Genomic DNA, 16,541 nt, shown 5'->3' on the forward strand with positions numbered 1-16,541 from the left:
ACTGCTGAGTGCATTTCTTAAGTAGCTTTGTACATCAAGACCTTATGAAGTGTTGAAACTGTGGTCCAGCACTGGCTGGCTAAATAATGCCTTGAAGGGCTTCTGCATTTTCCACCAGCTTTGAAGAACCTTTTTCCTCCCTGAGTCATGAATTGACAGGCTTATTTGCCATCCATAACAGACAAGTATGGAGGCTCAAAATTTCACATCTTGGAAGATGCTTTTCTTGAAGGTCACCAATTCTACCTGTAGGAACTCTAAGCTTGCAGACTGTTATCTGTTGAGAACCCTGTGAAGTCTTTTATAATGATTCTATAACCATAAGGGCTAAACCATTTTCCTTAAAAGTGATACCAGAATTGGTCAGTTCAGTTCACCATCTCCCTTTTTTATCTTTTCCCAGTAAACAAATGTAAATACAAGCATATGTAAGTTTCAGTGGCAGAAACCAGGTGACAGAGAATCCTCCTTAACATAAATTGACACTGCTAACTTAGAATTTACCTGGAGAGAGTGAATGCATTCAGAAGGACAGATGAGTTGTTTCTTTTTCAAGTCTGAAGAGGTTTGCAGTGACTACACAAAGCTTTTCTAAGTGTGTTGGTAAAAGGATGGTTTTCTGCCAACAGGCTTCGAACTGCTGTTTGGAAAATGCTGTTGTCAAAGGCCACCCTTACAAACGATGTGAACTGTTTCCATTGTTTGTCTCCAAAATGCCACTGTTGCGGATAATTTGTGCATCAGCATTGTCATCATTTCACAATCACCTTGACTGGTCTATGATTGCAGGACTCGGACCTCTTTTAGAGCCAGAGTGCTTCAGGACTCATTCTTTTAAATCCTTGTCTTTTTGCTGTGTCCAGCTTCAGCTTCCAAGAGATGTTTAACTTTTCACTGTTTGAGCTTCTTCTTAATTGTTGCGTAGTAAAGAAAGCTTTCTAAGTGATGGGTAACATATATGTTCCTATAAGACATGCTTCATCAGCACAGACACCAACTGCTATAGTTTCAACTACTGATTGTCAAGTACTCAACTCGAGCTCTATTTGCAAACAAATGTTTTTTGCATGTAAATGAGCCCCCTGCACCAGTAACTTGGGGGTTCTGGCCAGCATCCCCAGGTTGCAAATGTATTGCCTTCAAAGGTTCATAGATTTGGAGCAGTAAATATGCTTACAGAAACAGTCTGTATATTTGAGTGTGTTACACTGTCACACAGATGAACAATCAGCTATGATCAGATTAGCTGAGAGCAGCGCTGCTGAGTAAGTGAAAGTTAACTGTTCTTGTTGTGTCAGTTGATCTGGAAGGTGGTTATCTAAAGTGAGTGCTTACTCTCTTCCCACATCCAAATGTATCTGGATAGCCCCTCCATTCATTTTATGTGGATGTTTTTTTCTGTTAGTCAAGGCAAGTAAGTACTAGCACATTATTTTGTTTTTCTGTGTCTTTCAGGCTGTGCTCACTTAGTAAAAAGGGGTCAAATTAAAGAGTGCTGGGGTTGGGTCCACCTAAGGCAGTCGTAAGTGTACATGCCTCTGAGCATGGAAGCTGAAGAGATTTCAGAAATATGCCAAGGTAGGGATTTCAGAAAAAAGGAATTGCAGATTTTATTCTCCACAAAGGACATTCTCACAGATCAGTTGATATCATAAATATATATTGCTTCTGCTTTAAGAGGGAGTATCTTGATCCCTTGCATCTGATGTCAGTATTCAGAAAATCTCAAACACTGTTCATTATATTTAATGCAGCAAATAACTTTGAAGTATGTGTTATTTGTAGGAGGGAGAGGCCCCACCCCAGCATGAGGGGTAAGCCTGTCACACCTGCCATATGTAAAAAAAAAAAAAAAATCATTATTGCACAAGAGAATGAAAGACAGCCAGAACAGCACAAAATGGTCTTACTCAATCACTTGTTTTCTACTAACATCTAACATGAGCAAGAGATTTCCAAAATCTTGAGAGTACACAATCAGTCGATGTTTAATTTATAGTACAGACTTAAAATATTCTCTAGAAAAAATACAGCCTCACTGCTGACATGTTATTGGATGCTTTTAAAAAGTTTAAAACAAAATAGAAAAGCTCTTAGTCTACAGCAAGCAATTGCCGAAGTGTTTGGCCAGTTTCTCATTAACTGTTTTTCATTACCTTTTTTTTTGTAGCTTGAATGTTGTATTGTAATGTCCTGAAAAAGATAATAGTCCCATTATAAAATAAAATATGTATGTAGAACCTGTATGTGTGGGCTTATTAGAATGTGAATCAATCTCTCAACTTCTAGGAGATTGAGCTTCTTTCAGTTATCAATCAGATGGCATTATTGGTAGACTATGTCAAAGCCTCCGATAACTCCCATGCAAGATGGTGACCCACTGTGCTTAACATCATGACTAACTGCAAGGTCACCAAACATCCGTGAAAGGTGCACACTAACTCTACTAAAAATTCCATTTGGCTGACTAGCTCTGGCTGAATAGACCTTGGCCAGCCAGCCATTAGCATGGCAACCAAATTTTAGATGATTTTTATGTTAGCTAATAACCTAATGATTTTTATCTGCAATATTTTGATCTTAAAGCTATAGATGTTTTTCTTAGTCAGTTAAGTGGTCTGCACTTTGTTTTTTGGTCCATGACTTGTATGTTTGGCTGAGGAGGTAAACTTTTGTTGTCAAATGTATTGGCTTTGTCAGTTTTTTTTTAGTAGTATAATGACCATACTGTGAAGGTTAAAGGTTGTAGTTAGTAGATGGCACCTTTTATTTATTCCCATTGTACTAACATAAGGTAAAAACGTTTTAATCAGTGGAATTAAGCTAGTCCATTTTCTGTGATGGTATGGCAGGAATGTGTGAATGCTGCACTTTTCTTTTGGTCATATTACATTTTGATTAAGGCATTGGTGTTTTTTGAATTGGTTGCACTTAAGAGACTATGTAAAAGAATAACCACTTAAAGCAATGTACATTGTCCAACCTTCTGAGTTTTTCTCAGTTAGGGATGAAATAGTCATTCATGTGTCATATGATTTCATATCTAGTGGAAATACTCTATCATAAACAGATCACTTCTGAACAAAGTGCCCAGCTTCTGGCAAATGCTGTATTGCTTTCTGTTTTTGTTTTGTGTAAACTTATATTGCAAGACTGAAAATATAATTTGCAGTAGAATGATGTAAAATAAAGCATTGGAATGTTCTGATGAAATCACTGCTTGTATGTATACTGCTCTTATTTGGATGTGAATCATTCAGGCAGGCTTAAGCTATTGGAAAAAAGGTAAGTACCCTGTATGTTTTTATTATTTCATACTGTAACAAAGGTTGCTTATCTTTCTTTTCAAGCTTGAGTAGGCAGAATAACACTTCTTTGTAGCAAGTCATCAATGAATGGGCTAAAGTGAATTTCCAGCTTGTGACTGTCAGTATCCATCTTATAAGTCCTCGAGATAATCATAATAAACCTTATACTTTATTCTGTCCTTAGGTCTCCTGTGCCACCTGAATGATGCATGCATCAGTAATCCTTGCCAACGAGGTGCTTTGTGTGATACTAACCCAGTAAATGGGCAGTTTATCTGTCAGTGCCCAACAGGATATCAGGGAGCAGACTGTACCACAGATGTCGATGAATGTGCCATGAGTGAGTCAAATTTACTCCATTTTATTCTTTACTGTCATTCCTGTTTCCTTAACTATAGTTTTTCAGTACTTAAAAACCAAAGAGCACCATCGCTTTCCTCAAGTTATGCATATGCCAACATTTGGAGTGATTAATTGGCTGTCTGAAATAAGACCACCTCAGTTTTTTTCCCCACCAGGCTGGCTTTGCTTTTTGACCCATCTAGTCTTAATATTCCATTTTGTCTGTCTTGCTGACTTTTGTGGCATAATCAAAATGACCAGCTGTGGTGGGTATAGTGTGCTTATCATTATCCAGGTAACATAAGTGTAAGAAGGTTACATAGTATCATACCCAGTTAAACACAGCAATCAAAAACAGTCGAATCAGAAACATTTGAAGGCTGCAGAGTTTTAAAAAAGGTTGAAATAGGTTTACCATGTATTCTGATAGTCACACTTAATGGACATAGAGAAACACATGAGTGAAGCAGTAAAAATGTAAATCCTGTAGATGAACTAGTACAACAATAAACTCTAAACTGACTGGAGCTGTGCTGAACCATATTGCCTGTGGACTGTCGGCATACAGCATAAACATAGACTGATCATTTGTATCTCGGTAATACACAATTAAGGCACAGTGCTTAGCAGGTAACAGGGTATATTGATGTGGCAGGGGAAACTCTCTGCAAGATTATTAGCTCTTTGCACTCCACATTAACCTTTGGAGTGCTGCTTGTTTTTCCCTAAACATGCATTTCTAGCAGTGACCTTTCAAAAATGTCTGCCATGATCTTCTGGCTGTGGGTGCACTTTTTGCCTTTGAGTACATATATTAGCAGAACTAATCCAGCAAGGTGGCATAGTATCATGGAATACTTTTTTTCCTTTAGAGAATTCTTCATGGGGGCATCTTCCATTGTACATCAAGTATATTGATATTTTCTTATATTATCTACACTGACATTTGTTCAAATTATTAAATTATACTCAAGGTAATGTAGAGTCAGAGCATGCAGCCATCAACAGGAACAGAACTGGATCGTCTGTATGAGGAATATGGCTGTAATAAATGGTAGTACATAAACAGGTTTGTGTAGTAATCCATGTGACCAGGCCATGTCTGTTCCCATGCTTCAGCTATGTGATGTACACACACACACACACACACACACACACACACACACATGCCTTCTCATTCGCAGACACACACACGCGGGCACACACACATATCTACTGTGTATATAAAATGCAGAGAAACGTGTGTGTATCTATATGTATATATATATATATATATATATATATATATATATATATATATGGATTCACTTCATAACATTGAAATATCAAAATACTGAAACTTCAAAATCTTGAAAACTCAAAATACTGAAACTCAAAATACTGAAAACACATATTATGTGTAAACTCAGTTTAAACAACATAAATCATAACAATTTCTACCAAATATATGCAGGGGGGCAAGCCCCCCCCCTGCACCCCCTGCTAATTAAATATATCAACTCCAAGATTGCACATAGTGTAGTTAAGTGCAATCTTGGAGTAGATATATATAATTAGCAGGGGGTGTGGGGGGCACAGCCTCCCACGTGGGGGGTGCAGGGGGGCTTGCCCCCTGCATATATTTGGTAGTAATTGCTATGATTTATATTCTTTAAGCTGAGTTTATGCATAATATGTGCTTTCAGTATTTTTAGTTTCAGTGTTTTGAGTATTCAGTATTTTGAGCTTTCAGTATTTTGGTCTTCAGTATTATGAAGTTTTGTCATTTTCAGTATTTGTAAAGTTTCAGTGTTATGAAGTGAATCCATATATATATATATATATATATATATATATATATATACACACACACACACACACATATACATATGTGTGTGTGTATACACACACACACACATATACATATGTGTGTGTATATACACACACACACACACACACACACACACACACACACACACATAAATAGTGAGAGAGACAGACACACACACACTGAACATTTTATGTTTTGGAGTAGTAGCAAGGAACAGATTCACCCAAACGCATGGAAGCAAGCTACACAATGATAATAACCAGCAGTCAAGACTGAGCCACAGACCCTGGGGCTGTGAGTGAGTCAAAAACCTTAATGAGAGAGCCATTGTCTTAACTTCTAGTTTCAGTAAACTTATTTTTATTGACGTCCCAGGAAGTGGTAGGAAAAGTTGATATATAATCACTAAAAGACCATATTACATTATTGCAAAGATGAAGCACTGAGTGGAGATGTGGTCAACTTTGTGATCAGTCGTAGTTTATATTTTACTGTTAGGCCGCGGTGATGCAGCGTTTAGCGTTGTCGCCTCACAGCAAGAGGTTCTCCCATTCGATTCTTAGCTGGAGCGCCTTCTTTGTGGAGTGTGCATGTCCTCCCTGCGGTCGAGTGACATTTAAAGACATGCAGGTAGGTGCGTGCTTGAATGGGTGTGCCTTCTTTGAAGGTTGGGCATCAGGCTGGCAACTCGGCATCGTAAAAATCCACTGCCAGTCATTAGCGGACTGGAGTTCCGCTGTGGCAACCCCTAACTGGGAAAAAACGAAAGACATTACTTTTACTCTGCCACGTCATAAGTAAAATAAAATGAGATAAGTTGAATTAATTGAACAATTTTGTAATTTTATTGGACTTTTTTGGAATAAAGAACAAAACCATATCTAACTACTTAAATGCCCACAAATTTAAATCATATTACCAAAACTAGCAATCACAGCTTGATGTTATCAGTCTAGTTTCCTTTCTCTGTGCTTTTAGTTTCAACAGACAGTTGATAAAAATGAATTTTTTTAGACTAGCATTAAGCTGGAGTTGCCATTTTTCAATTAAAGTGTTAAAGTCACTGTCCCTTCCATCCAGAACCACATTATCTAAAAATGTAAACTTCTTAAAATGAGAACAAACAAAACTGTCTGTATTAAGGTTTTTCAGTTTGCTTATTTTTTTTTGTATATATATACATTGGTACATCCATTGATTTCATCTTTGAGAAGTTTTCTCAGCATAAAATGCTGTATGCGAGGGATACAGTTAACCAAGTAAACCATGCATGATGGTAGCCAACTGCAATGCCTGCTTTTGCACTTATGTTTTTTTTAATACCTCAGAATGCAGTTGTAGGGATTGTCCTCAATATATCTCATTATAATATTATTATTCAAAATTATTATATATCTACATTGACTGACAGTTTTATTGATTGATTGATTGATTGATTGATAGATAGACATTTGTTGACCTGGAAAGTCCACTGGGCTTGGGACCCATTTTCAGTGGAGGCCCAGGAAGAAATCTCCAAGTTACATGAAAATCATTACATGAATTTGTAAGGAAACAGTTACTTATAACGCAAGTGAAATAATATAGAAAACTATCTAAACAGAACATATGTTGTAAAAAGGCACAATACAGTAACAATGGAAGATTGGCATGTAGGAAAATAAAACACTTAGAAATATTTAACAATACAGCTCAAATTAAACAGAAATATTTAACAATTCAGTTCAAATTAAACAGAAATATTTAACAATACAGCTCAATTTTTTTGGGGGGTGGGTAGGAAAAGGGAAAGTTAAGTGTAGTGGGAAGGTAGGATAGATATAGTTAGAATCTTATAGCTAGGTGGTAGGAATATGTAGATTATAGGTGGCATGTATTTAATGGTAGTATTAAAAGTCGAAAGTGACAGAAGAGAAAATGTGTTAAGATAGTTGCATAGATGTGTGGAGTAGGATAATAAAGATTAGGGATAACTCATATGCTATAACAGTATGACATATACACAAACAGTATTTTAAGTAAAATTTTTTTTAATTAATAAAATACTGTCTGTCCCAAACATATATTAATAATATTTGGTCTTTCCTGGAGTACGCTGAAGAGATGCTGATGGCCCTTTGTAAATTTCTAGATATCAGTCAAAATATTTTTTACTGCTATCGGTGTTGTAATCAACAGCCATAGCAGTTTACCATCAGCTTTATTATTATTATATGCAGCCTCTTGATCTTTAGACTGTAGTATTCAAAGTATGGGCATACACTGTATTTTTTCAGCAACTTCATCCAAAGTTTTAATAAAACTTAAAATATTGAAATGTCTTTTGTACAAATAAATCCCTTAATATTATTATTTTGTGTTCAAATATTCTTTCATCTGATACCTATTTTGAAGTCCTAAATGTCTGACTTTTAATAACATTTTGATTTTGTAAGTGGAGAATGGCATTTCTTCACATATAAATACATGCTGCTAAATATGGCTTTTCTATACACTTTAGATGTTAAACTTTTAACTGTCCCAATTTTCAAGAAAGATGCATTCGTTTTCCGACCATTTCATGACCATTTCATAATTCATTTGAAATAATCCTTGGTGCTGTTAATAAAATTCTCAAATTCTTTTTGGTCAGTGCTACCAGACCGAATAACAACTACACCATCAGTAAAAAATAACACATTATGAAATCAGATAAAGGAGAGATTGTTTTAATGGATCAAAGTAATTACAGTACCAGGATGAAAGCACATTTGAGTGCTGATAACTATGACAGGAAAGTTAAATACTATAGCAGTAACCCACGCCTGGGTGTGAGTAATGCGGGATTTACCCACAGTTGGCGTGGTTTGGTCCCGAGGGCGAAGCCCGAGGGACCAAACAAAGACAACCATGGGTAAATCCCGCATTACCCACACCCAGAAGTGGGTTATTGCTATTATACTATGACATTATTTAAGAAAAGAAACAATTACTTTTCTTAAATAATGGCATTGTATAATGCCTGTTTGCTGCCCTTCCGCAGCTGTCTGGCATCCGCGGCAGTTCTGATGTACTGTGCATGCCTACACAGTACATCGGAGCTGTGGCCAAAAGCAACAGAGAAAGAAAGATCTCCGTTGCATTTTTACTGTTTCACTATGTTAAGTGGGGTTAACATAGCGAGACAGGTTTTAAAAAAAAGCAACGGAGATCTCCGTTGCTTATTTTAAAGCTGTCTCGCTATGTTAACCCCATTTAACATAGCGAGACAGGTTTTAAAAAAAAGCAACGGAGAAAGCAAGATCTCCGTTGCTTTTTACACACTGTGTCGCTTTTTTTAAACCTGTGTCACTATGTTAAACTCTTTTAACATAGCGAGACAGTGTTTTAAAAAAAGACTTATACTAATGGAAAAAGTCCGGGCGACCAGACCTTTTTCCATTAGTATAAGTCTATTTACAACGGGCACGCTGGCCAATCAGCTTGCACGTTTTGGAATATTAATAGGGGGTCATGGTATAAAGTGCTGTAACGAATGCTTATAAAAACATTGACTCCTTATCGCTAGATATGAATGAAACTATGGTTTGACTAAGATTCAGTGTCAGCTTTTAAATGTTGACTTCCTGAGAATAAATATAATATTTGGGAAACTAAAATATATAAGAATGAGGCTGAAGACTATTTAGACCCATCATGTCAGCAGAGCTCTAAAGCAGAAACATGGGCACTTTTTCGTGGATAGCAAAACAAAAGAATTTATTCTGACTGATACTAGATATACAAGAATATTTTTTTAAACAGATAAAAATTATGCTTTTACTTTTGATGTCACTGACTTGTATATTGAATTCCTCATGAAGCAGGATTAGATTATTTTAGAGGATTTCTTAGCACAACTAATTTTTCAAATAAAATCAATACATTGAGTGCGTATGGACTTAATTTTAAAGACCAGTTATTTTTTTGGATAAGGAATATCATAGTCAAGAAGTTGGTGCTGCAGTTGGTGCAATAGCCACCTCTTCCTTTGTTAATACTATTCTTGCAATGTGGGAAACAAAATTCATTTTGATGGCCCTTTAAACATTTGTTAAAAATATTTTAGTTCATGTTGTCCATACTTAAATATTCAAAGACTGTATATAGATATATATATATATATATATATATATATATATATATATATATATATATATATACATACATATACTCATATTATAAAAATATGCTTTATTCTGCCCAAACAAGCAGTGCACAATGGCACTGTCTGTAAACACGTAACACTTTCCTTACTAATCTGCAGCAAGGTGTAACAGAGGGATACGTAGCCACTGTCTTTGCCACCCAGTGACTTTTGTAGATAATCTTATTAGGTTCTGTTTGGCTATCGTATTTTTAAAGTTAATGACTATTTGGCCAGAAACCAGTAAGTTGGTTTGTTCAGGCATGGTTTAAGGAGTTGCTAAATGTTTGTAAATTAACGAAAGAAAATGTGCCCTTTAAAAGCCTTAATGGTGTTATGCCAAAAAAGGCAGCCTGGATTTAGTCGTGGGGTGGTTACAGAAAAGTGGAGAACTTTATTTATTGGTTTACACATGTGCCTTTAGGTTCAGAATCTCAGTTTTTTTTTCTGTTTGCATCAATGTTACTGATGTAAGAAAAATAAAATGACTCCGAGATAAGTTCTGAAGACAGCAGTGACAGTGAAACAGTTGCTTTTGTTCTTGTATTAAAATGCTTATTTGTATGACATGATGTAGGAATGATGACCGTTCTAATACTGCATTTTTATATAATTTGTGTGGCAGTTAATAGTATAAGCATATATAATTTTGTCAACATATTAATGCTTATCCTTATTTTTTTGTGTCCTAGCTCACAGTAACCCTTGTGAGCACGGTGGAAGGTGCGTGAATACGGATGGCTCTTTCCACTGTGAATGTATAAAGGGTTATACAGGTGCCCGTTGTGAGATGGACATCAATGAGTGCCAGCCTTTGCCTTGTCAGAATGAAGCCACTTGTCTTGATCAGATTGGTAGCTTTACCTGTATCTGTATGCCAGGTAAGTTATTGGGCTGCATATCCTGTGTACATCTTGATAAAGAAAAGTAGATTGTAAACCTAATTTAACACTATGACCCGTATCACATGTGAAACTTGCATGCAAGAGAGTAACTTGAATGGTTGTAGGTCATAAATGAAAAATGAGGCATGATGTAAGGTATCGGCACTTGTATGTTAGTTTCATAGGTTGGAACTAGGCTATCGGTCCTAGGGCATATACAAGCCTAGCCATAACAATTCCCTAGATATTTCTTCCCACAATATTTACTTCCCTGGACCCCTGTCTAGCAGGACGACTGACGTGATCCCCGGGGTGAATTTCCTATCTCCCATCCAGTCGTCAAGGTTCCTTTTGAAGAGGCCCAAGGAGGCGCTCTGCTTGACATGTATGGGCAGTCTATTCCAGAGTATGGGGAGTCTCTCCAGCATGTTTTGTTTATTGTGATGACAAGGTTTAGATCCCTGGAGTGTGTGGCTCTGAGAAATTGGGATTTCTTTAAGTGGAGCATGTCCAACAGCTCAGGGTTTGACATGGCCTTGTATGTTAATCAGAGATCGCCTCTGAGTAGACAATATGCCACAGAGTACAGCTGGAGTTTTTTTAGATGGACAGCATAGGGCACCTGCTTTAGGCCTGTGATTCTTTTAGTGAGTTATTTCTGCAGCCTTTAGAGCTGTTGCAGATGCCTTGTGAGGTTAATATCAAATGGGGCGATGTACTCTATAAAGGGTCTAATGAGGGATGAGTACAGTGGGACAATGAACTCCTTTTTTCTGGATAAAAAGCCCTTAGTGATGAGGTGTGCCACATAGATGGATTTCCTGACTGTTGTGGCGATGTGGTTATCGAAGGTGAGACCACTGTCCACCTGTGTCTCTAAGTCTCTCTTCACACTTCGGTGTTTAGTGTACTGCCACCTATGTGGTAATTGATGGGTACATGTTTTTTCCCAAAGGGGATAACTATACGTTTCTTGGCATTAAGCTTGAGCCCATGGCTCTGGCACCAAGCATCTGTTTTTGTAAGGCCCTTTTGTAGAATATCCACATCATTTGGGGATTCAGTAATGGCTCCCAGTGTGCAGTCATCTGCGAACTTTGTTAGCCAGAGTGCCTTAGTGTTGGCCTGTACTTCAGAGAAGTTGATGCCAAACAAGAGCGGTCCCAGGACTGAACCCTGAGGTACTCCACTTGTCTGGAGCTGGATTCGAGTCAGCTACTTTTACAGTCTGGGTTCTGTCAGTAAGACAGTTGGCAACCCATCGAGTGACGTAGGTATTTATGCCCAGCTTAGTAAGTTTATCTATGATTCCAGAGTGAGGGATGGTGTCGAAGGCTTTGGAAAGGTCCATATAGGCTGTGTGGACCGCCTTACCCTCGTCCATAGCTCTGGAGACTGATTCATAGAAGTCAGTCAGGTTCAGGAGACAAGATCGGCCCTTCACGAACCCAACCTGGGTGGGGTCCACTGTTTGAAGGTTGGCAATATCTTTGTTTATAAGTTCCATGATAATGTGTTCCATGCCCTTGCAAATCAGGCTTGTCAGACTGATGGGACGGTAGTTCCCGTGGATTCCCCCCTTGTGGAGTGGGATAACTGTAGCTGTGGGCCACTCAGTGGGCATGAAGCCTGAAGTGAGGCTATGATTAAACATGACACTTAAGTGAGGTGCCGGTTCATTTTGTAGTTCATGTAGTACAAAGCCCAGGATGTCATCTGGTATGTGGATGCTGTATTCTTAGCTTTGGAGAGTGCAGTTTTTACCTGTGTGGTTGTGATTACCGGAATTTGGAAATATTTTGGTATTGAGATGGGCCCTTTAGGAGGTGAGAGGGGGGATGAGGTTGGCACTAAATTGATCTGCCAGGATATTGGCAATATCCTTGGGATCAGTATATTTAATGCCATTCTGTTGTAGCTCAGAGCATATCTGAGCATTGCCATTTAGATTCTTGACATAACTATGTAATGCCTTGTGGTTGTCTTTGGAATCTTTGGCAATTTTATTTTCGTAACTAGCTTTGGAGGATTTTATGAGGGATCTCAGCTTCTTACTGAGGCTGGTAAGGGAGTTTTTTGCATCCTGGGATTGTCCTCTTTTCTGCAACAGTTTCTTTCTTCTGTTGTATAGTTTGTTTATGGCAGGGGACCACCAGATTGGCTTCCTTTTTTTGGAGGAGAGCATCTTGGTTCTATTTGGGATGGCACAATTCATGCACGAGTGGGTATGCTTGTACAGTGCCTTAGTGTAGGATTCAGCAGTCGAACTTTCAGCTCCCGTTTGCATGGGTGTCATGAAGTTTGACTTGAGCAGCATGATGTTGGCTTTGGAGATGTTTTTTTACGGAGGTTTCCTTACTGGGGGGTGGGGGTGGGATGTGGATGTCAAGGGTGATTTGCTTATGGCCAGACGACCACTGGTGTGGAGCATCTATCTCCCATGTTGGTAATGACCAGTAATGGTGATGATCATTGCACCATTTTTACAGTAGTATGTAGTACATTATGTTTTTGTCTCTGGTGTAGTCATTTATCAGTGCTAATAGTTAATGAGTTCCATTAGTAAAATTTAACTTGACCACTGATAATGATGATGTAGGAGCTGACTTTTCTATTAAAAGTGCAGTACATTAGCTCATTGTAGCGAGACAAGTTTGGACTCTGTTATTCCTACCAAATCCCAAGCATTTCTGTTCAATTTCCAGTTTTTTGTTTAATTATTAGTTTTTGTTAACCAGGTTTGTCCCACTAAACATAGCACATCTTCTTGGCAGAGCAGTGTGATGCGTGTGTTGATTATAGATAATTTGGCCAGCATGCTGGAGAAATTTCACTAGTGTTTTTAGAAATATTTCAGGATCTTATACATACACCTGAGTTGCCGCCCACCACCTTAGACACTGGTTTCTTTCTAAGAGTGGAAATCTGTGTTAGGCTGAGAGCTGGTATACCACATTTGCCAGGCAGTTGGTGCTATATTTATGTAATTTATGCATGTTTATCCCCCTTTGTTTGTGGCAACTTTTCCATGATCTCCTTCTGTGTTGATGGGGCTGATACTCCCATAAATCTCCTCTCATTTTATGTGGAAGTAGCAGTCAGAGGCCTACTTTGCTGTTGTATGGCTCTACTACTCTTCAGCTTTTTTCAGAGAATGCTAATATATGCATCAGTCTTTTAATTACCTTGAATATGATGAAAGTGAATAAACCTGCCCTAACCTTGGACAAAATGGTGTATGTGAGATATGTGAGATATGGGAAGAAAAGGATAATGCTGATATGTTATTGGGATAGCTGCGGGACAGACAGGTTTGATATCATTCGCTGATGAGAAGTTCAAGTAGTACTTGACAGATTTGTTGAGGATTGACAGGGTTTACAGAGTATTTTAGGAAAGGTAAAAGCGAAACAGTGAAGCCTTTTTGAGGACTTGCTATCCTGCTGTCTGCATTGCATTTTACATATACATAAATTCAGTAGCTAAATTGCAGAGGATTAAATGTTTGAAAGGAGTATTATATGTTTACCACTGAGCCCTGTTAGTTGCGGTATGACACAACAGTCAAAGCAGCTTAAGTACTTGAGCAAAACAAGTGAAGCTAATAGATAGGACGTGTACAACATGAGAAGCTAGCCAGTAGTCTAGTGTTACACTTTTTGGAAATTGTTTATTGCCGTTTCCTTTCATGGAGCATACTGTCTTTGTACATCATTTCAATAGTAGAAGTGCAATATTTTCTTTTTGACATCTGTCAGAATGCTTTTTAGGGTGCTTAGGAGATAGCTTTCTCTCTTCTTAAAATCTAACTAGATTGTATTTCGGACTCTTATTTGTGCTTTTTTCTCTCTCTCTCTCTCTCCTTTCTTTCTGTTTTTAGGTTTTGCGGGTCCTGTCTGCTCCATTAACATCAATGAATGTGAAAGCAATCCATGTCTGAACAATGGTGTCTGCACTGATGAAATCAATCGATTTGTGTGCCACTGCCAACCAGGTAAATTATTCTCATGTTATTGGAGAAAAGAAATGAATAAAACTCCTCCGCAAGTCACACTTAAGAACTTATGAACTAGATGTAGAACTTGCCAGCTCTCCACTCCTTTTTTTTTTTTTTAAACAAAACTTGGTGGTAAGGCAGGGATATCTAGAGTTACATGTTTATACATGTATTACTGGCATAAAGTAGAGCATATGACTCTGGTGAATTTTCCATGTCTTTCACCAATAAATGTGCTATATCGTTTTGTTTTTTTTTCTTAAGACTAGGACAGTTTAGCTGTCAGTGTGGATCTGTACAAAATATCACATGGAATTTTAGTTTAGATAAAATTATGCTCTGTGGTTTTAGTATTTGTGTGTAAGTAATGGAATTTTGAGTTAATCAGCAGAGATGGCTGTGATGTGCTCAGTGTAAAGTATTTTGTATATGGGGGGATGCAGTAATGCATACTTTCACAGCCTGCAACCATATCCCTGATTTTCAGGGTTGTCCATGATTTTGACTCGCATATTAGCTCTCTTACTCCTAATCCCTCTTAAAACTGGTAACTTTTGGAGAAAAAGTGATGTATTACAGTTAATAAATAACGGCAGTAATTAGAATTATAGACCTCTTTTACTTCAGAAAAATTGGTATTACTTTATTCTCAAGTTAATAGTACTAATATTTTAAAAAGGTCCCTGGTTGTGTCTTGACTGTTTATGGATTTGTCCATGATCCTTACTTAGATTTTCCCTAATTATTGAGAGCTATGACTGAGAATATTGCCTCTCACTTCAAAGGTGAGATTTGCATTGTTATAAAGTAACTCACAGTGTAAGCAAAGGTAATAGTCTTGCAATACAGATCATTTAAAACCCAGTCGTAACATATCACCTTTACTGTTCACAATATTCATAAAGGCTGTGTCCCTATTAGTTATTGTTCTTGGTTCCTTTTTATGAAGTGTTGTATCCTTGAAATGATTTGACATAGTATGCAGTCTTCTTGGACATTTATGTGCAGACTAGATTTTAATTTGAAAGGAAAAAGAATACCTGTGTCTTAATTTTTAATGAAAAATCACTTAATTGTTATTTTTCTGTCAAAATGAGTGTATATCTTACTTTTATAAATACAAATAGTCATTTTAGGCATAAAGTCACAGCAAACACTGTATATTTGTTGTTGCTTGATAGCTAATGTTTGCCAGGAGGATGTCTGTGGTTCTTACCCTAGTGTGTAAAGAACCATACACAGTTTTTCATGGAAATATAGTAAGTCTTTGAACCAACTGTTCCTATATGCCTAAATTGATTTAAGAATTGTCCTTGAATCAAAGCATCCAATTGTGTCTGTGTCTGTATCGTATCCTAAGCCAAAAGCAAAAGGCATAGGATGTTGAATTTAATGAATGTGCAGTCAAGGTAATATATATAAAAAAAGATTTCAGAAGTTTGATCAACTCTTTATTTTCTTACAGCTAGGCAATCAAAGACAGACCAGCATCAAAACAAACACCCTAAAAATGTCTGGCTAATTACATTATTTATGTATTTATTTATTTGTTTTATTTTATTTATTTATTTATTTTTGTTAACTGGGAGGACAGTCCCATTGGGCAAATTGCTCCTTTTAAGCAAAATCTGAGTAAAAGCTCTGCAAAATATATGAATATATGGAATTCAAGTATCTTATACAGTAAGTAGTGCAGCAGTCAGTACCTACAGTCATAGTATATGTAGAGGTATGCAAGCATGGCTATATTCAGCAGAAGTACAGCTGATTTATTTCAGTTCTTAAAACAATAATGATATGATGAAAAATTGCAAAGTTTGGATAGGGAAGACAGAAGAGTGGGGAGTGCAGAAAATATGAAACAAGTCAGGTTAGGAGAAAGGATGGGGAGAGTAGAGAGGACTTGTGGTAGTTGGAGATGGCAAAGGCTAAAATGGAATTAGGGTGGAAAACTTGTGGTAGACTTGTTGAAATGGGAAAGGATGGTGGAGATAGGAGGAGGTAAGAAAGGATAGTATCGGATATATAGCTCTAA

General features: G+C 37.3%; 1 protein-coding gene across 1 annotated transcript in view; it reads left to right on the forward strand.

The window, feature by feature from the left end:
- Positions 1–16,541, forward strand: part of LOC122813421 (neurogenic locus notch homolog protein 2-like) — a 1,182,542-nt gene that overhangs the window by 664,485 nt on the left and 501,516 nt on the right. Inside the window, exons 7-9 of the mRNA XM_044085736.1 lie at positions 3,493–3,648; positions 10,318–10,506; positions 14,390–14,503. Coding sequence (XP_043941671.1) covers positions 3,493–3,648; positions 10,318–10,506; positions 14,390–14,503 — 459 coding nt within the window. The remainder of the gene's footprint in view (positions 1–3,492; positions 3,649–10,317; positions 10,507–14,389; positions 14,504–16,541) is intronic.

Source organism: Protopterus annectens, chromosome 10.part0 (assembly GCF_019279795.1).
Source record: "Protopterus annectens isolate FY-2018-M chromosome 10.part0, PAN1.0, whole genome shotgun sequence".
NCBI lineage: Eukaryota > Metazoa > Chordata > Ceratodontiformes > Protopteridae > Protopterus > Protopterus annectens.